General features: G+C 41.0%; 1 protein-coding gene across 1 annotated transcript; it reads right to left on the bottom strand.

Annotated features, from left to right (window-relative positions):
* Positions 1–404: 404 nt before the first annotated feature.
* Positions 405–20,087, bottom strand: LOC115200352 (neuropeptide FF receptor 1-like). Its single transcript, XM_029763349.1, has 3 exons — positions 19,630–20,087; positions 2,878–2,977; positions 405–2,524 (listed from the first exon to the last, which is right to left on the bottom strand). Exons 1-3 carry the CDS (start codon positions 20,006–20,008, stop codon positions 1,504–1,506), a joined length of 1,500 nt encoding a protein of 499 aa, XP_029619209.1. The 5' UTR covers positions 20,009–20,087; the 3' UTR covers positions 405–1,503.
* Between the last annotated feature and the right edge of the window lie 1,854 nt (positions 20,088–21,941).

The following is a 21,941-nucleotide window of genomic DNA, read 5'->3' as shown; positions in this document are numbered from 1 at the left end:
ACATGTATTTAAGTATTTTTGTCATAGTGGGGACAGTAACATTAGGTACCGTCTAGAAATTATACTTTAAGAAAAATGTTTTTACATATTTTTTATTTGTATGTTTAGCTCACATAATACAATGTAAAGGTTGCCTTAGTGATATGATATAGATGCAGAAAGTAAACATTGCAGTGGGTAAAGAGTGTTGATGTGCGAGGCTCAACTTTTTCGTTTTTGTGTTGCCCTGGCTACTACGCTGTGAACAGCATGAATGGCACCCCCTGTCAGTCATCTAGTGTATATATAAAGCATTGCTTTATACCAGGGGTTCTTAAACTTTTTCAGTTTGAAACCAAAATTAGAAATGTAACGTCCTCCCTTGACCCAAATCGTCCTCCAACGACCCAAATTAAGAATAAATAATGTGACTAGAGATGTATTCTCATAACTCGTGACCCATAACTCGTGTTTTGTTTGACTCAGCCCCTTCTGGTGTTTTCATCAGTCCTATAGAGTAAGGGCATTCTCAGAAAACTTTAATAAAACCTTACATCTTTCTCACTCCTTATTAAACTGATATGTTTGTTCAGTAACATGCACAAATGTATTGATCAATAAATAGTTTGGTCCCTGTTTTCACTAGCGACAGGGACTAGATTTCAGTCCAATACTGCTTCTCCAAAACAGTTATTTTCCACCTGTATACTTTTTAATAGTTGTTTAAAACATAACTTATTGTGTTATTGTCATTACTGTTATTTAGAGTTTTGTTTTTTTATATTTCACTGCACTGTTGCGGTAGCTCGCAAGTAAGTATTTAATTGCACCGTTTACCTGTGTATACGATGAATAACCTTTGATTTAATTAGATATCATTTGATTTGTTGTGCTCTGCAGTATCAGATAATGCACTTCCCCTCTGTGTTGAAATTTCTTTTGCTTCAAGTTTCAAGATTGAATTGAACCAAACTGCCTTTTTCTGAGGCATTATGTTCTTTGAGACATTTTAAATGTTGCTTGCTTATATTTATTGGTTTCTCATCTATATTGTTGACAGTGTTCAGATTGAGACTACTTTAGGGCTAAAACGTTGACATTAAACAGTCTCAACTATATCCCCTCTCGTTGTTTTGCTGACAATGTTCAAAGAAATCTTCACTGAGCAAAACAGAATTCATATTCCACTAATTGATATTACAAGCAAAAACAGAATAAGGGCATCACCATGATTGATGTCTTTGCTTTGATTTGCTTTGTTCTCTTTCTTTTCAAGTCTATCTTTGGTGTTTGGAGAGTACTTAGCCGCTCTTAGATTATAGTTTGTCAGATCTAATCTAATGTTGAGATGAGTCCACTTCCCTCGCAATTTGAGTCCACACATGCCATCTGAAAGAAAACAAAATAAGATGGTGCCTATCTTTTCTATGCATTAAGTATGCATTTAGATTGTAAATGTAATGTAAATCTAAACGTAAAACATTATTAGGGATGCTGAAAGCACTTCCACGGTTTACATCCCCACTAATGATCCCAGGCCTGACAAACTCCCATTGGGCTGGTCTGCTCGTCAACCTGTAGCCCCTTTTTGTTCATCCCATTTCCATTCCCTATTCCTCCACCTGCCCCAGTCCCCCCAACCTCAACATGGACCGTGTTGCTTCCCACCTTAGAATTCTTCTTCAAGTCCAGCTCAAGGTGGACAGAGTGCATCACATTACCGTCGGTATACACTTTGTTTCTAGCCCCAAATGGGAGAGGATTGGGGTTGCTTGTCGGCTCCCTCAGGCCGCCTCCACCCTCACCACCATTACCCCCACCCCCTGCTCTGCCTTCCCGGTTTCCCCTCCCTGCTACCTCAACCCTATTTCCCGGGTGGCAGCAGGAGTTGGTCTGGTAGACTGCCTGGAAGCCCCTCTTGAAGTTCTCATTGAAGTATCCGTAGATGATGGGGTTGACAGAGGAGTTGGAGAAAGCCAGCCAGTGGGCGAAGGGGAAGATGTATCCGGTCAGGAGCTCCAGCTGCTCCTCGTCCAGCCCTGCGTAGTCTGTCAGCAGCATCAGAGTCCACAGAGGCAGCCAGGACAGCATGAACAGCAGGGCTACTACGATCAGCATCTTGATCACCTTGATCTTCTTCTGTGAGATCAGATGCCTGCCCCCCTCATGCCTGGCTGGAGGAGGAGGATGTGCTGCATCCTGAGGCTCTCTTCTTGACACCACGGAGGTGTAGAGCTTCACCCCGATGCGTCCGTACATGACAGTGATGAGAGCCAGGGGCACCAAGTAGATGTGGGCAAACAGCACTGTGGTGTAGACCTTCCGCATCTTCGGGTCGGCAAAGTTCTCGTAGCAGGAGTACAGGGGGTAAGTCTTGTTGTAGTCCTGGTTATACACCATGTAGTGATCGGCCACTTCCACCACGGTCAGGGCAGCTGCTGAGGGGCACATGATTACCACAGCCAGGACCCAGATCATCGCAATGGTCACCTTGGCAACTATTAGGGTGAGTTTGGGCTGAAAAGGGAACACAATGCAGCGGAACCTGTGGAGAGCGAAAATAGACAGAGGAAAAGGAAGAACACTTGCTGTTTTTTTGGGGGGGCAAGGCAAATCAATTCCAAATCTGTGTGAACTTCCACCTTTTATCAACAGCTCTGCAAATCTTTCTCTATCCTTCCTGTCTCTTCTATCTATCCAGCCATCCAATCAACAAGTGTAAACAAGTTTAAATAATGAAGCAAATAAACTGTAAACGAGGTAGAGGAAAAGGCATTGGCAAACCTAAAAAAAACAGTAGGTAAATTATGGATCAAATCTACTATTGTCCATTCACCACCACCACCTCTCCTTCACACCACACACCCCTGCCTCTCTGTAGAGCTCCATCATACCAACCTGTCTACTGCGATGGCCACCAGGGTGAAGACTGAGGCAGCCACAGACATCCCCTGCACCAGACCACTCATTTTACACACAGTGTTGGTAAACGGCCAGCCTGTCAACAAAATAAATAACAATTACCAACATCATCTTGTTAAATAATTGTCAATAAAAAATAGACTTTCCCAGCAGCAATTTGTATAACCTGAGTGTGTACAGTACTAGGCCATATACAGCACAGTGGTGAACACGTGTGTGTTGAGTGGTTAGATTCTGCACAAATGGGAGTATAGATTTGACCCTTCTTCATAGAAGATCTGTGTTCAGTGAAATGAATGACCTTAATGAATGATCTGGCTTATAACCTGGCCTAGACTTCAATAGAGTATAGTATTAACATACTCCCATTTAATTTGCATCCAGTTATTTCTTTTTCTTTTTTTCTTTAACCTTTATTTAACTAGGCAAATCAGTTAAGAACAAATTCTTATTTACAATGACGGACTGCTCCGGCCAAACCCTAACCTGGACGACTCTGGGCCAATTGTGTGCCGCCATATGGGACTCCCGATCACAGCCGGTTGTGATACAGCCTGGAATCTAACCAGGGTCTGTAGTGACACCTCTAGGACTGAGATGCAGTGCCTTAGACCACTGTGCCACTCGGGAGCCCAAGTTAGTATGGCTGCAGGCTAGGGAAACATAACTGCAGAAACTGCTTTAAAGGCCCAGAGCAGTCAAAATTCTGTTTTTACTGTGCTTTGTATCATATTGTACAGCTAATGAAACTAACACTGTAAAAGTGGGATTGTTTATTTTAATCAGTGTTATTTCCTCATAGTTTATGTTTAAAAATAAAATTCACACAGGCCCTTCTAATGAGCAGGCTTTGCATGGGTGGAGTTTTGGCTTCCCTGGTGATATCACCAGGCGGTATAGTCCAGTGGCTAATCGTCAAATTTTTGGAGAATTGTGGCTTTTGTGATAGAGGCATCAAATTTTACACAGGTAGGAGAAGTCCTTATTAGTATGTTAAGCTATGGGTAATATGCATATGTTTTTATATTAAATATTTTTTTTCACCCATCTACACACAATACCCCATAATGACAAAGTAAAAACATGTTTTTAGACATTTTTGAAAATATATTGAAAATTAAATATCGAAATATCTAATTTACATGAATATTCACACCCGAGGCCATACCTATATGTTAAAATCACCTTTTGTGGTGACTGGGTGTATTGATACACCATATAAAGTGTCATTAATAATTCACCATACTCAAAGGGATATTCAATGTCTTTTTTTTTACCCTCCGACCAATAGGTACCCTTCTTTGTGAGGCATTGGAAAACCTCTCTGTTCTTTGTGGTTGAATCTGTGTTTGAAATTCACTGCCCGACAGAAGGCCCTTACAGATAATTGTATGTGGGGTACAGAGATGAGGTAGTCACTATTATTGCACACAGAGTGAGTCCATGCAACTTGTTAAGCAAAATGTTTACTCCTGAACTTATTTAGACTTGCCATAACAAAGGGGTTGAATACTTATTGATTTAAGTAATTTCAGCTTTTCATTTTGTATTCATTTGTAAAATTTTCAAAAAACATAATTCCACTTTGACGTTATTGTGTGTAGGCCATTGAGAGAATGTCCCAACTGATTCCATACATTGAAACTGAAACTAGTTCAGTGGAGTTTACTCTTTCCCTCTCTTTCTCCCTGTAGCAAGCCTCGCTCTTCTCCGCTGTGAGGAAATGGGTGATTCAGAAATCTGTGAATCATGGAAAAATACAATGTTTTACTGAAAGCGTACGGCCAAATTGGCTATTTTTATCAAAAGTACTATCGGTTTTGTCACGCCTACTCACGCTTCCTCTCTCCGGCGCTCGATGTCGCCGGTCTACTAACCACGGGCCCTGGCAACCATTATTACGCACACCTGCTCCCCATCATTACGCACACCTGGACTTCATCGTCACCTTGATTACCTTCCCTCTATTTAGTCTTCAGTAATAAGGCAGTATTGGTTTGTTTTCATGTTCAGTACGCATCCTCTGTTTTGTTCATTTGCCTTGCATCATTGTTATTAACCTCTCCTTCTGCACCTACTTCCTGACTCTCTGTGTATACGTGACAACTTGAGTCAGGAAACGTGTACTTTTCCACCTATAACATTTGCAATTATTTTATAGCATTATTTTATGTGACCATCTGACAAGAGCAGAGATGGGTAACAGCTGCGCATATGCGCTTGTTGGGGAATCCCTGCTATGTAAAAGGACATTACATCCCCTTACTTTTTGGTGGGAGAAGGAACTGATTTATGAGAAAAGAATAACCTACACACTCCTATTGCTAGTATCACTGCTCTTTATTAAGCTTTACGTATTGGCCTCAAGGCCTTCGTCAAATCTTAATAAAGAGCAGTGTGCGGGTTTGTTCTTTTTTCTCATGTTATTCAACTGTTACCATGCACCTGCAACAAAGCTCAGATGTGCGAGTGCCTTTTGGATTTAGAACGAACTGGTTCAAAAGTTTAGAGAGTTATCAAAGGTAAAGTTTGTTCTGAAAAGTGGAAATCTGAAGAGCTGGTGTTCGGTCCCTGGCTGCAATTTATATATGCAATCTAGGGAAGGAGGCACAAAATGTCACAGATGCAGAAAATTGTTCATAGCAATTAGAAACAAATACGATGTAAATATTACGTTGCTACAGTATTACGTCGCTAGGTGTCTGTAGTAGGTACTTAAATGCCGATGACTATGAAAGAGATCGAAAATGATGGGGACAGATCCCCGAAGAATACTCAAAGATACAGCTGTTCCTTCTGTATTACCATGGACTGGATCTGGTGCAGGGCCAAAATACAGAGGCGTGTTTGAGAAGAAAAAGCAGCAAAGTGATCGTGTGGAGGTTCAGTTGCGGCCAAATATATTGGCACCCTTACACTTTTCTTAAATAATTCCCTATTTATTCTAAAATAAGTTGAAATTGAAAATAAATATTGGTCTCCACACCTTGGTATTGGATTTCCAACATCACAGAACCAATTTTATTTTTGTAAATTTAAGTTAAATAAAGACAAAGGGCATGGTCAAAGTGATTGGCAACCCAGAGCTAGTTCCTGGTTGCGCAGCCAAGATAACTACAGACAAATGCTGCTTGTAGCCATCGATGAGCTTGCTGCATATTTCTACTGGCAATTTGGCAGCAAATTGCCAGTATTCTTTCATGTTTGAGGGATGTCCTCCATGAACTGCTATTTCTAGATCTCACCATAGGTTATAGATGTGATTCAGACCTGGACTCTTCGCTGGCCACTCTAGAACAGTCCAGCATTTCTTCTTGAACTATTCCAGGGTGCTTTTGTGTGTTTGGGGTCGTTGTCCTGCTGGAATGTCAACAACCTTCAACAGAGAAAGTTTTTGGACACTGGGTTGAGCATTGCACTCCAAAACACCTTGATAATCTGCTGATAGATGTCATGATGTCTTCCATACTTTGAAGGCCCACAGTACCAGAGGCAGCAAAGCAACCCTACAGCATTATTATTATTTTAGGGGCTCCCGAGTGGCACAGCGGTCTAAGGCACTGCATCTCAGGGCTAGAGGCGTCACTACAGAGCCTGGTTTGATTCCAGGCTGTATCACAACTGGCCGATATTTGGAGTCCCATAGGGCGTCACACAATTGGCCCAGCGTCATCCGGGTTAGGGTTTGGCCGGAGTATACCGTCATTGTAAATAAGAATTTGTTCTTAACTAACTTGCCTAGTTAAATAAAGGTTAAATAAATAAAGTAAATACATTATCAATCCTCCCCCTTGTTTGATTGTAGGGAGGGTGTCTCTTCTTTGAATGCTTCATTTGGTAATTGAAAGGGAATATTGTGGAAAGGAATAACGTGCCCTTTTAATGTAGCAGGCATTCCCCAACGAGCACACATGCATAGTTGTTACCAATCTCCTCTCGTGTCAGTCAGCCATATAAAATGATATAAAATAATCGCAAAACCGATAGTACTTCTAATAAAAAAAAAATAGCTAATTCAGCCATACACATTCAATAAAACAACGTATTTCTCCATAATTTGTGTATTTCGGCAGAGCGAATCACGTGACCCATTTTTTTGCAGCTGTCTCACTTCTCCACAACAGGGAGAGGAAGAGAGCAAACTTCTACTAGTTTCAATGTACGAAATCATTTGGGACATTCTCGATTTTAGGTAAATGTCTCCTTAAAAGGTGGTGAGGAGAACACAAGAAAATGGCTCAAATATGCCATATACAAGTAAATGCCAGAATAATGGAAACATGTAAATAAGGGATACAGAGTATATTGAAAGCAAGTACTTCCACAAAGGTGTGATTGAGTTAATTAAGAAATTAACATCCCATAATGCTTAGGGTCATGTATAAAAACGTCAATTTGCCCATTATTCTGTGTAACAGGCTATAAGAAGATATCTAATTGACTTTGAAAGAGGGGTCTCAAAGAACCATAGGGGGTTTAAAGTGTGTGTGTGTGTGTGTGTGTGTGTGTGTGTGTGTGTGTGTGTGTGTGTGTGTGTGTGTGTGTGTGTGTGTCTGTCACCAGATCTCAACCCAATTGAACACTTATGGGATATTCTGGAGCGGCACCTGAGACAGCTTTTTCTATGACCATCAACAAAACACCAAATTTTTTGTGGAAGAATGGTGTCGCATCCATACAATAGAGTTCCAGACACATGTACAATTTATGCCAAGGCATATTGAAGCTGTTCTGTCTTGTGGTTGCCCAACGCCCTATTAAGACACTTTCGGTTGGAGCTTCCTTTATTTTGGCAGTTACATGTATACGTTTCCTTTTTTTAAGTGGCAAAAAAGTGCCCAGAAATCTATCCAAATTTCTGATTATCGAATATACACTGAACAAAAATATAAATGCAACATTTTTTTATTTTACTGAGTTGCAGTTCATATAAAGGAAATCAGTCAATTAAAAATAAATTCATTAGTCTATGGATTTCACTTGACTGGGAATACAGATATGCATCTGTTGGTCACAGATACACTACATGGCCAAAATGTATGTGGACACATGCTCATCAAATATATCTAATTCCAAAATCAAGTGCGTTAATATGGAGTTGGTCCCCCCATTGCAGCTATAACAGCCTCCACTCTTCTGGGAAGGCTATCCATAGATGTAGAAAAATTGCTGCGGGGACTTGCTTCCATTCAACCACAACAGCATTAGTGAGGTCGGGCACGGATGTTGGGCGATTAGGCTTGGCTCGCAGTAGGCATTCCAATTCATCCCAAAGGTGTTTGATGGGGTTGAGGTCAGGGCTCTGTGCCGGCCAGTCAAGTTCTTCCACACCGATCTCAACAAACCATTTCTATATGGACATCACTTTGTGCACGGGGTATTGTCATGCTGAAACAGGAAAGGGCCTTCCCCAAACTGTTGCCACAAAGTTGGAAGCACAGAATCGTAGACTGTCATTGTATGCTGTATGTACCATGAAAAACAGCCCAGACCATTATTCCTCCTCAACCAAACTTTACCCACATTTGTCTGTCGGACTGCCAGATGGTGAAGCATGATTCATCACTACAGAAAACGCGTTTCCACAGCTCCAGAGTCCAATAGCAGTGAGCTTTACACCACTCCAGCCGACGCTTGGCATTGTGCAGGGTGATCCTAGGCTTGCGAGCAGCTGATTGGCCATGGAAACCATTTCATGAAGCTCCCAACGAACAGTCCTTGTGCTGACGTTGCTTCCAGAGGCAGTTTGGAACTCGGTAGTGAGTGTTGCAACCAAGGACAGACAATTTTTACGCACTACATGCTTCAGCACTCATCGGTCTTGTTCTTTGAGTTTGTGTGTCCTACCACTTTGCGGCTGAGCCGTTGTTGCTCAGACATTTACACTTCACAATAACACCACTTACAGTTGACCGGGGCAGCTCTAGCAGGGCAGAGATTTGATGAACTGACTTGTTGAAAAGGTGGCATCCTATGACGGTGCCACGTTGAAAGTCACTGAGCTCTTCAGTAAGGCCATTGTACTGCCAGTGTTTGTCTACAGAGATTGCATGGCTGTGTGCAAAATGTTATACACCTGTCAGCAACGGACATGGCTGAAATAGCCAAATCCACTAATTTGAAGTGGTATCCACATACTTTTGATCATTAAAAGTAGTTTATCATTGTAATCAGCATTCAGGGAACATATCACTTTTTAGAGTGTTTACTATACATAAAATATTTGAGTAAAAATATCTTTGAGTAAAATATTGTAACTAGGCATGAGGACATTACAAAAAAACTAATTTGGGTCACTATACAAACATGATTTCAGTCTTGGAGGTGTGTTTCCTGATCGATTCCACAATTGATTAATGATGTTTGTCCTCCATGAGACACTGTAGACGCAGAAGCATATTTCACTTTCTCAAAATAACCAGAATTAATCTAAGACAACGCAAGAAACCTGTAATAAATTGACATTTTTGCTGAGGATGTTTTAGTTGCGCAATTTTATATATAACTAAGGTGTTTGGTGCAGTATTTCTCAAGTTCAAAAATGCGCAAAATGTTTTCTTATGTAAACAAAGTCAGAGCCGATGGGAAGGTTGTCTCACTGTCTATGTTAATGGATAGAGAGCAATCACTGCAGATGTTCACCCCATGTTAGTGGGCAAATGGACATTTTCAAATCAAAACCCAACCTTAATTTGCCCGTTTGCCGACGCACGGCCGTTGCAAACTCTGTTTTAGACAAGACTGACTTCATGACCAACATTATCTTATTACACTTTGTACACAATTTTGAAACTAGAATAGGGATGTGTTTCAAATTGGTTGTTGCTTTTTAAAGGCAGTCACTCTAAAGTAGACCAATATACGGCATATGTGTTCTCCACATCACCCCACACATTTTAAGCTATCATTGGACTTTATTTACCTTTTATTTATGGAGATATTTACCTTTTATTTATGGAGATATGAACATGTGCCTACTGTCCAACATGGCCCCATGGAGCTGGTTGTTGGCCATATTGGAAATGGTTGCCAGGGGGGGTAATGGACAAAATCTGTGATGGCCCTATAGCCCAACATAATTATTTAGACATGCCTTAGCGGTGTGTAAAATTTGGTGCCTCTTATCACAAAATTGTCCCCTACAATCAGACCACTCCCAGACAGTCCAAGCAAAATTCTTGAGTCACCTAGTTACAGTTTTCACTTAAATCGTCTTGAAAATCTATGGCAATACTTGAAAATGTCTGTCGAGCAATGATCAACAACCAAACGGACAGAGCTTGCAGACTTTTAAATAGAATAATGTGCAAAAAAATGTCAAAGTCATAGACTGTTAGGGTATAGACTGTTAGGGTCACTTGAAGTCACAATGAATATAGGAATACACACACACACTCCGTCTCTGAAGCGTAGTAGATGAGTGTGTAGCGACGGCAGTGGGGATAAGTGACAGGGCTTAAGACACCCATTAGCTAATGGATCTCTGAGAGAAGAGAAACTTCCTCTCTCTCTCTCTCTCGCTCTCTCTCTCTCCTCCCTGCCACACATCACCCCCCCACTGCACTTAACCCCACCGGTCTCATCCCGTCCCTCCCCTCCTCCCTCTATCCCCTTCCCGTCCCCCCCTCCGTCTATCAGGATGTCAGGGGTTGGAATGGGTGGGGGGTGGGGTCCTGCCCTCCTCCTAATGCAGGCATGTGATTGCTAAATTATATCTTCACTTAGTCATCTATCAATCAGGGCTGCTGGGCTATTTATCCTGGCTGACAAGGGGGCTGTTAAGCATAGAGCATGCTTGACCTGTGCCTGTGAGGAGGCTGTCGTGGGGTAATGAGAGGGAGGAGGTCTAAATATAATACACTTATAGCTGCCATTCAAACAATACACACTCTGCACCAGACAAGGTGCACTGATGGGCCTAGGATCACTAGTCTAACCATGCTTTCAGTGTGTACGACATTTCTCTCAATTCTTCTCTCGTCCCCTCTTTTTTTCTATTCCTCCTCTTTCTCAATGATAGTGTGGGACTATGGGTACGCGCAATGCTGTCGGGGGTACGCCAAATAAAAATGTGATTCACATTTTCAAAACAGTACATTTATATTTTCCAACGGGGCCATACATTTGGGTGATGTTTTTTTCTCGCCTGAGTAGCCTTCGTTTCAATGCCAAAAATAAAATTAAACCATCAAAATTAAACCATCTAGTGTTCAGCGAAATAACACCACAATGTCAAATACAGGTAGCCTAGTCAAATAATGAACATCCAATCACATTAACCATTACTCTCTCGCGGGAAACCTTCACTCTTGCGCAGACATTTTGAAACGAAACATGACCATTTGAAAAATAAGCCACAGGACTTTTTTGAGCGAGAATAAAGACGGCTTTCGAGTAGTAAGACATGTATAAAAGCAACAGATACCATTGATAAGTAGGGTCTAGAAGTGTCTTATATGGTGAGCTACCGAGTGGCTAGGACAGGCAAGCCCCATACTATTGTGGAGGACTTAATTCTTCCTGCTGCCGCGGATATGACTGGGACAATCCTGGGGCAAAAGGGCCAGAAATCTATACAGACAATGCCTTCATCAAACAACACTGTTTCACGATGCATTAGTGACATGGGCAGGAGATGTTTTGAAACAATTACTGCTTCGCATACAAGCCAGTGAATTATATGCGTTACAGCTGGATGAGTCAACAGACGTGGCCGCCTGGCACAGCTCTTGGTATATGTCCGTTACGTTTATGGGGGATCAATTAAGGAAGACATCTTCTTCTGCAAACCACTGGAAACCAGAACAACATGAGGATATTTTTTAAGTATTGGACAGCTTTGTGACATCAAATGGACTTTGGTGGTCAAGATGTGTTGGTATCTGTACTGATTGCGCAAAAGCCATGAAAGGGAGACATAGTGGAGTGGTAACGCACGTGCAAGCAGTTGCTCCCAACACCACTTGGGTACACTGCAGCATCCACCGAGAGGCTCTTGCTGCCAAGGGAATGCCTGACAGCTTGAAAGACATTTGGGCACTACAGTGAAAATGGTTAACTCTGTTTAAGCAAGGCCCCTGAACTCTCGTGTATTTTCTGCATTATGCAACAATGTGGGCAGCGACCATGTAACGCTTTTACAACATACAGAAGTGCGCTGGTTATCAAGGGGCAAAGTACTGACACGTTTTTTTTAATTGAGAGACGAGCTTAAAGTTTTCTTTACTGACCATTTTCACTTGTCTGACCGCTTGCATGATGACGAGTTTCTCACACGACTGGCATATCTCGTGATGTTTTTTCTCACCTGAATGATCTGAATTTAGGAATACAGGGACACTCCGCAACTATATTCAATGTGCGGGACAAAATTGAGGCTATGATTAAGAAGTTGGAGCTCTTTTCTGTCTGCATTAACAAGGACAACACACAGGTCTTTCCATCATTGTATGATTTTTTGTGAGCAAATTCATTCTAGCTTACGGACAATGTCAAATGTTATATAGCGAAGCACCTGAACGAGCTGGGTGTGCAATTATGCAGGTACCTTCCCGAAACGGATGACACAAGAGAGCCTCATTGAAATTGCAACAATCGATTCTGTGAAAATATCATTTAAATCAGAAGCCACTGCCAGATTTCTGGATAGGGCTGCGCTCAGAGTTGCCTTGGCAAATCGCGCTGTTAAAACACTGATGCCCTTTGCAACCACGTACCTACAGTTGAAGTCGGAAGTTTACATACACCTTAGCCAAATACATTTAAACTCTGTTTTACACAATTCCTTACATTTAATCCCAGTAAAAATTCCCTGTCTTCGGTCAGTTAGGATCACCACTTTATTTTAAGAATGTGAAATGTCAGAATAATAGTAGAGAAATGTATTTATTTCAGCTTTTATTTATTTCATCACATTCCCAGTGGGTCAGAAGTTTACATACATTCAATTAGTATTTGGTAGCATTGCCTTTAAATTGTTTAACTTGGGTCAAACGTTTCGGGTAGCCTTCCACAAGCTTCCCACAATAAGTTGGGTGAAATTTGGCCCATTCCTCCTGACAGAGCTGGTGTAACTGAGTTGGGTTTGTAGGCCTCCTTGCTCGCACACACTTTTTCAGTTCTACCAACAAATTTTCTATAGGATTGAGGTCAGGGCTTTGTGATGGCCACTCCAAAACCTTCACTTTGTTGTCCTTAAGCCATTTTGCCACAACTTTGGAAGTATGCTTGGGGTCATTGTCCATTTGGGGTCATTGTAACCACCATTTACGACCAAGCATTAACTTCCTGACTGATGTCTTGAGATGTTGCTTCAATATATCCACATCATTTTCCTCCCTCATGATGCCATCTATTTTGTGAAGTGCACCAGTCCTTCCTGCAGCAAAGCACCCCCACAACATGATGCTGCCACCCCCGTCCCCCATATTTGGGATGACGTTCTTCAGCTTGCAAGCCTCCCCTATTATGGCCAAACAGTTCTATTTTTGTTTCATCATGTGCAGTTGTCCCCCTTTGTCCCCATGTGCAAACTGTAGTCTGGCTTTTTTTATGCCAGTTTTGGAGCAGTGGTTTCTTCCTTGCTGAACAGCCTTTCAGGTTATGTCGATATAGGGCTCGTTATTCTGTGGATATAGATTATTTTGTACCCGTTTTCTCCAGCATCTTCACAAGGTCCTTTGCTGTTGTTCTGGGATTTATTTGTACTTGTCGCACCAAAGTGCGTTCACCTCTAGGAGACAGAAAGCGTCTCCTTCCTAAGTGGTATGACGGCTGCATGGTCCCATGGTGTTTATACTTGCGTACTGATGTTTGTACAGATGAAAGCTGTACCTTCAGGCGTTTGGAAATTGCTCCCAAGGATGAACCAGACTTGTGGAGGTCTACAATTTTTTTTCCTGAGGTCTTAGCTGATTTTCCCATGATGTCAAGCAAAGAGGCACTGAGTTTGAAGGTAGGCCTTGAAATATACTGCTCAAAAAAATAAAGGGAACACTTAAACAACACAATGTAACTCCAAGTCAATCACAATTCTGTGAAATCAAACTGTCCACTTAGGAAGCAACACTGATTGACAATAAATTTCACATGCTGTTGTGCAAATGGAATAGACAACAGGTGGAAATTATAGGCAATAAGCAAGACACCCCCAATAAAGGAGTGGTTCTGCAGGTGGGGACCACAGACCACTTCTCAGTTCCTATGCTTCCTGGCTGATGTTTTGGTCACTTTTGAATGCTGGCGGTGCTTTCACTCTAGTGGTAGCATGAGACGGAGTCTACAACCCACACAAGTGGCTCAGGTAGTGCAGCTCATCCAGGATGGCACATCAATGCGAGCTGTGGCAAGAAGGTTTGCTGTGTCTGTCAGCGTAGTGTCCAGAGCATGGAGGCGCTACCAGGAGACAGGCCAGTACATCAGGAGACGTGGAGGAGGCCGTAGGAGGGCAACAACCCAGCAGCAGGACCGCTACCTCCGCCTTTGTGCAAGGAGGAGCAGGAGGAGCACTGCCAGAGCCCTGCAAAATGACCTCCAGCAGGCCACAAATGTGCTTGTGTCTGCTCAAACGGTCAGAAACAGACTCTATGAGGGTGGTATGAGGGCCCAACGTCCACAGATGGGGGTTGTGCTTACAGCCCAACACCGTGCAGGACGTTTGGCATTTGCCAGAGAACACCAAGATTGGCAAATTCGCCACTGGCGCCCTGTGCTCTTCACAGATGAAAGCAGGTTCACACTGAGCACGTGACAGACGTGACAGAGTCTGAAGACGCCGTGGAGAACGTTCTGCTGCCTGCAACATCCTCCAGCATGACCGGTTTGGCGGTGAGTCAGTCATGGTGTGGGGTGGCATTTCTTTGGGGGGCCGCACAGCCCTCCATGTGCTCGCCAGAGGTAGCCTGACTGCCATTAGGTACCGAGATGAGATCCTCAGACCCCTTGTGAGACCATATGCTGGTGCGGTTGGCCCTGGGTTCCTCCTAATGCAAGACAATGCTAGACCTCATGTGGCTGGAGTGTGTCAGCAGTTCCTGCAAGAGGAAGGCATTGATGCTATGGACTGGCCCGCCCGTTCCCCAGACCTGAATCCAATTGAGCACATCTGAGACATCATGTCTCGCTCCATCCACGTTGCACCACAGACTGTCCAGGAGTTGGCGGATGCTTTAGTCCAGGTCTGGGAGGAGATCCCTCAGGAGACCATCCACCACCTCATCAGGAGCATGCCCAGGCGTTGTAGGGAGGTCATACAGGCACGTGGAGGCCACACACACTACTGAGCCTCATTTTGACTTGTTTTAAGGACATTACATCAAAGTTGGATCAGCCTGTAGTGTGGTTTTCCACTTTAATTTTGAGTGCGACTCCAAATCCAGACCTCCATGGGTTGATAAATTGGATTTCCATTGATTATTTTTGTGTGATTTTGTTGTCAGCACATTCAACTATGTAAAGAAAAAACTATTTAATAAGATTATTTCTTTCATTCAGATCTAGGATGTGTTGTTTAAGTGTTCCCTTTATTTTTTTGGAGCAGTGTATAATAATATATGCCATTTAACAGACAACCTTGTTACAGACACTTATTAAAAGCATGTTTGAGATACATCCAATATCTCATTGATCTCATCGATCAAGTATCCCTTTTACAAATAAACACATGTAATATAAAACTGATAAAAAGTTACCTTGGGCCTCTGACAGAGTTGACGATAACAGGGTTGAGGATTTAGGTGAAGGATCTGCCATTACTAATCATGTGGTGAAGAGCACGGGACCATGTTCCACACATAATGAAAGTTAAATCAAATTAAAAGTTTTCCTAACATTAATTGAGCGACCACCTCAGTCAAAGATGATAAAACAATTATCAATAGACCAAAACAATTATCAATAGACCAAAAAAAGAGCAAAGACTTACTTCCTTTTCAACCATGCTTTTCAGTGATATCACCTGCTGTGAATCATTTAATTTGGTGGAATGGTCCATTATTTTAAAGGAGTAAATTGTTTGCATAACAGGGTTGGCCTTTAAATGAGGGACAGACAAATGCATCACTAATCACATGAATATAAAAAATAATCTTCAGAAATGACTGTCAATGCAGCAAAATAGCTAGGCCTTTAGAATGATGGTGAAAGTTGGAAAAATATTTGGATTAAGTGGGTTGAAATCTTCCTAGAAGTGACACAGGGTTGACGGAGGGATGTCATGACTGTACTGTGAGGATCCAAATAGGTCATATCCGCTTTGCAATAAATAACTTCAACCAGACCCCAGACCCCCCTCACCTGCAGGGGGAAGGGGGGGGACTGGTGGGGGTTGACAGCTCACGCCATGTTTTAAATCAAGGACAGAACCTTCAGCTCTCACGCTCTCCAAATTCACCGGAGGAATGTGCCTTTGTTACAAAGATTTTCCTGCCGAAACTCTAACACATTCTAAAGCGAATACTGGAACAATATTTCTTACATAGAATGTGGGGAATGGTGAGAGGTAACCTAAAAGAACACCAATGTTGGTTTGGTTGTTATTTTGTGATATCATTAAAAATGTTAAAAGAAATATTGTAACTTGAAAAGTATACACACTACATGTACAAAGTTTCCATCCTCTACGTTGTGCGTGCTATATGAACAATGATCAAAGTGTTTTTGTTAAAAAGGGGATGTGATTTTAGAAACTATAATAGGAAATTGTTTCTAAAACTGCACAGTCAGTAGTCACCGCCACCTTGAGTGAGGTCAGAGAGCGTGTCAGCCTGACGGAACAGCCATTTTGAATGAACTGTATAAAATGATGAGTTAAGAATTAATATATTAGACCAGAGAGACGTTGAGCTGCAGCTCACGTTTAAAGTGGTGTGAACTCAGAATCTCAACACGAGGTAGAGACGATAAAAATCACCTCCCGGACAATCCCTGGTACAGCTGATTAGCTGTCCTAAGTAAAGTATCTAGAAACGTGAATTTAAGCGGGACCATTCTACTACTCTCTTCAAACCATCGTATTCCGCTACTCTCATCACCCCACTGGGAACCATCGACATGGCTGGCTAGCCTATCTTCAAAGAAGCATCTTTCAGAGCGAATGGGAGAATAAACTTGTAGTTCTGTTCAGGACTACACAATAAGTCATCGGATACCGGACGACTGCAGAGAACAACATTAGAAGATGTGTGGGGACACCTTTTGGACAATCAGAGCCTTAGAAGCGTGCTGCGAAAAGGCCAAACCCCCTTTCCAAGGTGGCCCGGTTCAGATACACGGCGAACAACACGGCAAACTGTTTATCCAGTGTTACTATTTACTACCATTTGTGTAGTACTGAATCATCAGTAAGGCTCAGGTTTTTGCAGATGCAAGGATACAATTGTTCACAGAATGATGATATGATACGAGGTTATGATTAATAAGTTGACTGTTTATGGATGTGATAGGTTTTTTATTTGTATTTTATTTTTATTTAACTAGGCAGGTCAGTTAAGAACAAATTCTCATTTACAATGACAGCCTAGGAACAGGGGCAGAACGAGGATTTGATCTAACCAACCTTTCAGTTGCTGGCCCAATGCTCTAACCACTAGGCTACCTGCCGCCCCATAGGTAAAGACCTTTAGAGTTTAATTCAGGAGAAGGTAACACTAGAACTGCTCTCGTGGTGCCCCAAATCCTAATGAGTTAATTGTTACATGATTAATTCAATTCGGGAACAATTAAACATAGTTAGTTAATTAGATAAATAACAGTCACCAGATTAATGAAAGTAAATTCACGACAGACATGTCAAAATACTGCATTTTGGCACTTTAGCTAAAGGCACCAACTTCGTGGAATGACCCTGGTACATCCATTTTTGGACTTATAAATGAATGATGTACACATTGATTCTTGAAGAATATAACTTATTAATGTCTCATGAGCTTAGTTCAACTGTTGTACCACATCAGAAACCAAAATAAAAGCTTGTTTTCATTCAAAGTATATGGACACAAACACTAACCTCAAAACATGGTCACGCCTGAAATTCTGATGAATCGCTGTTGCCTCTACAATAAATGTCTAAAATGATAATTGTCCATTGGCCTATGTCTAATATGATGAGTGTACAGTAGGGTAACGTGGGGTAAATGCCCCCCCCCCATTTTCATTTTCCAACACTTTCCCTGGCTGATTCATTATGATGTGGCATCAACTATGCATGGACATTTTAATATGAGGATTAATTCATTAATCATATTATCTAATTCACTTTCTAGCAATGTCATGTTAATTATATGCACAGGCAGGGTTTGAATTGGCCTTCACATTGGTCTTGGGTTGACAAAAAGATAGGAGTCCACCAAGTATAACATTTTTAATGCTTATGGGCATCCATTGGTCCCTCCAAAATCCAAACCCAGTCTATGAACGATAACATATCAATAGTTATGCAAATTGAGTTCTGAAATAGTAGAGTTTAAAAAAATATATATAATCTGCTTTTGGAAGATACTGTATGAAGAAAATGTCTGGTAGTAAAAGTAGAAACTCATGAAAGACATTCAGAAGAAAGGATCTATGATAATATTCCCTCTGTTCGTGTCTCCTTTGATCATTTAATGTTGCCTGATATACTTTGTTTACGTTAATTATAATTGTTTGCTTATGTGCTTTCTTTTTGATGAGTCATTCAATTCACAAGTTACTTTAACATCTACATACCAGACCTGAGTGGAAATGGATCTGACTCAATCTTTAGAAATTCAATATGGAGTTTTTGAGTCTGTGATATTGATGTGTCATGGATATTACACTATTCATGGATTGTTTCTAGAGTGGAATTAAGTTTGTAATTAAATTCACATTGATCAACACATTCACCTTGATATGGAGTTAAATGAATGGGATGTAATCAGTGGTGTAAAGTACTTAAGTAAAAATACTTTAAAGTACAACTTAAGTAGTTTTCGGGGTATCAGTACTTTTCTTTACTATTTATATTTTTGACCACTTTAACTTCACTACATTCCTAAAGAAAAGAATGTACTTTTTATTCCATACATTTTCCCTGACACCCAAAAGGACTCATTACATTTTGAATGCTTAACAGGACAGGAAAATTGTCAAATTCACACATTTATCAAGAGAACATCCCTGGTCATCCTATTGCCTCTGATCTGACAGACTCACTAAACACACATGCTTTGTTTGTAAAGGATGTCTGAGTGTTGGAGTGTGCTACTGGCTATCCATTAAAATAACAAGAACATGGTGCCGTCTGCTTTGCTTAATATAAGGAATTTGAAATTATTTATACTTTTACTTTTGATACTTAAGTATATTTCAACAATAACATTTACTTTTGATACTTAGTATATTTAAACCAAATACTTTTATACAAGTAGTATTTTACTGGGTGACTTTCACTTGAGTCATTTTCGATTAAGGTATCTTTACTTTTACTCAAGTATGACAAGTGGGTACTTTTTCCACCACTGGATGTAATAGAGTTGATGATGCTGAGTTGCGTTATCCTGCTCAGTTGCGTCTGCCAGCTCAGACAGAATTGCGTTCGCCAGCTCAGACAGAGTTGCGTTCACCAGCTCAGACAGAGTTGCGTTATCCTGCTCAGTTGCGTCTGCCAGCTCAGACAGAATTGCGTTCGCCAGCTCAGACAGAGTTGCGTTCACCAGCTCAGACAGAGTTGCGTTCACCAGCTTAGTTAAACCAAGTTGTTTTACCTACCTGTGATGAGGTTGTCCACAAGCGTTGTGGGGATGCAGAAGATGCCCACCAGCAGATCGCTGACTGCCAGGTTGAGGATGAAGAGGTTGGTGACGGTTCTCATGCGACGGTTCCCCAGCACGATCAGACACACCAGTACATTACCCACCATGCACAGCAGGAAGATGAACAGGTAGGCCAGGATGAAGCTAGCAGCCACAGGGAGGGAGTGTTGGTAGTAAGGGAAGTAGGTGATGTTGTTGGTGGTGGTGTAGTTGGAGTCGTTAATAGCTCTTTGGTGGAGGAGGTGGTGATTGGAGGTGGTCAGGGCTGTCATGGTGTCTGAGGAGCCCTCCAGTTCAGTCAGACCCTCCTCTTCACCACTGTTCCACACCTCCATCACTTCTTCAGGATGGGTTGGTCTGACAACACACCACACCTTGTGACACAAACAAAAACATACATCAGGAACTATTGTCAAATTATAATGTATTCATTCACTGCGTATCCATACAGTGTGTGACAGTGCTGGCCGTACCCTGTGCACTGTGCACATCAACAAGTTAAAATAATAACTGGACTGATAAAAATTGTCAAAATCAAATAAATATTTATTAGGCTGTAAAACAGATGGTTTTAAAGAAGTTAAAACACACCGTGCTAAAAGCTTATTAAACACAACAAAAACTGTTGCTGCAGATCATATATCACGTCTACATCTCCCTCCCACTGTTCAAATAGACCACCTTTCAAGACAAACCAATTAACACACTCAAAGGTCAACACACCTGAACACACTCAAATTGACAACACAAACGACTGTCTGTTGAAGATGAAGTTGATGGTAAATGTTTAAATATATGGAATGGTTTGAACAATGAAACCATTTTGGCACCAATTAACACACAAGTAACATAATCGCACATTTAAAAAGGTATAAATGAAGATGCATTGAATGCAATAAAATTCATCTTCACACAGTGTATCTTGAATTTTTCTGTAATTTGTGTAGGAATTTTTCATAGCCTACTTATATTGAACCAAAACATAAATGCAACATGTAAAGTGTTGGTCCCATGTTTCATGAGCTGAAATAAATGATCACAGAAATCTTCCATACTGTATGCACAAAAAGTTGTGTTCACCAATTTGTTAGTAAGCATATCTCCTTTCCAAAGACAAGGTGTGGCATATCAAGAAACTGATTAAACAGCATGATCATTACACAGGTGCACTTTGTGCTGGGGACAATAAAAGTCCACTTTAAATGGAGACTTAAATACCCTGACCAAGTGAGATATACATGGCGGAGGCTTAATCAAGCTAGTCATCTTGACTACTTTCTTATGCCATTCTCTCTGGCACCAAAAGTTAAAAAAGTGTTGATGGGGACAGAATGCGGTCGGATCTTCACATAATTGGCATATATATATATATATATATATATATATATATTACTCGTACAGGATTTCCACATGGAAATTTGAAATTTAATCAAAGCCTACTAGATGATAAATTGTTTTTCAGACATAACATAGGTACAGCAGATCCCCTTATTGTATGGGACACTTTAAAGTGTGCATTTAGAGGCCATGCAATTCAGTACTCATCTATAAAACAAAAGCAATTTAGATCAAAAGAGTATATTAACAAAGGAAACAAAGGAAATCGAAGGACTAATAGTACAGTTAGATAGCAATAGAAACTGTACCATAGAGGCACAGAATAGGTTAGAGGAAAAATAAAAATAAATGGAGGAACTTATTCAAGAAAGATCCAGTGTAATATATTATACAAATAAAGCGAACTGGATAGAATATGGGGAAAAATGCACCAAATTCTTTTTCAATCTTCAACATAGAAATGCTACCAAAAAATGGTATTAAAACTTGTTACAAATGATGGAGTCACGCATGATTCACTGAATGATATTTTGAAAGAGGAAGTAAAGTACTTTAAGAATATGTTTTCATTTCAGTCTCCTCCATCTCCACTAACAAACTAATTGTATGGATTTTTTTCCTAATAATAATGTAAAATTAACATCTGTACAGAAAGACTCATGTGAAGGTCAAATTACAGAGAAGGAACGTCTTGATGCAATTGGGGCCTTTAAGGCTGGAAAAACTCCAGGGCTGGATGGCATACCAGCGGAAGTATACAAAACTTTTTTTGATATACTCAGAGGACCATTATTAGCATGTTTTAACCACTCCTATATAAAAATGGTAGAGTACAAAAAAAATGCATGAAATTAAATGTATGAAATGTATGCATTCACTACTGTAAGTCGCTCTGGATAAGAGCGTCTGCTAAATGACAAAAAAAAGAAA

Source organism: Salmo trutta, chromosome 9 (assembly GCF_901001165.1).
Source record: "Salmo trutta chromosome 9, fSalTru1.1, whole genome shotgun sequence".
Classification (NCBI taxonomy): Eukaryota; Metazoa; Chordata; class Actinopteri; order Salmoniformes; family Salmonidae; genus Salmo; species Salmo trutta.
The sequence above is the reverse complement of the archived record's forward strand: the minus strand, read 5'-3'. Positions and strand labels throughout refer to the sequence as shown.

Bases quoted from the DNA above. Each gene is read 5' to 3' on its own strand.
- LOC115200352 (XM_029763349.1), bottom strand. From the start codon at position 20,008: ATGGAGGTGTGGAACAGTGGTGAAGAGGAGGGTCTGACTGAACTGGAG. The intron at 2,978-19,629 runs GTAGGTAAAACA...TTTTGTTGACAG, and splicing joins TGTGGACAACCTCATCACAG to GCTGGCCGTTTACCAACACT. The intron at 2,525-2,877 runs GTTGGTATGATG...CGCTCTCCACAG, and splicing joins GTGGCCATCGCAGTAGACAG to GTTCCGCTGCATTGTGTTCC.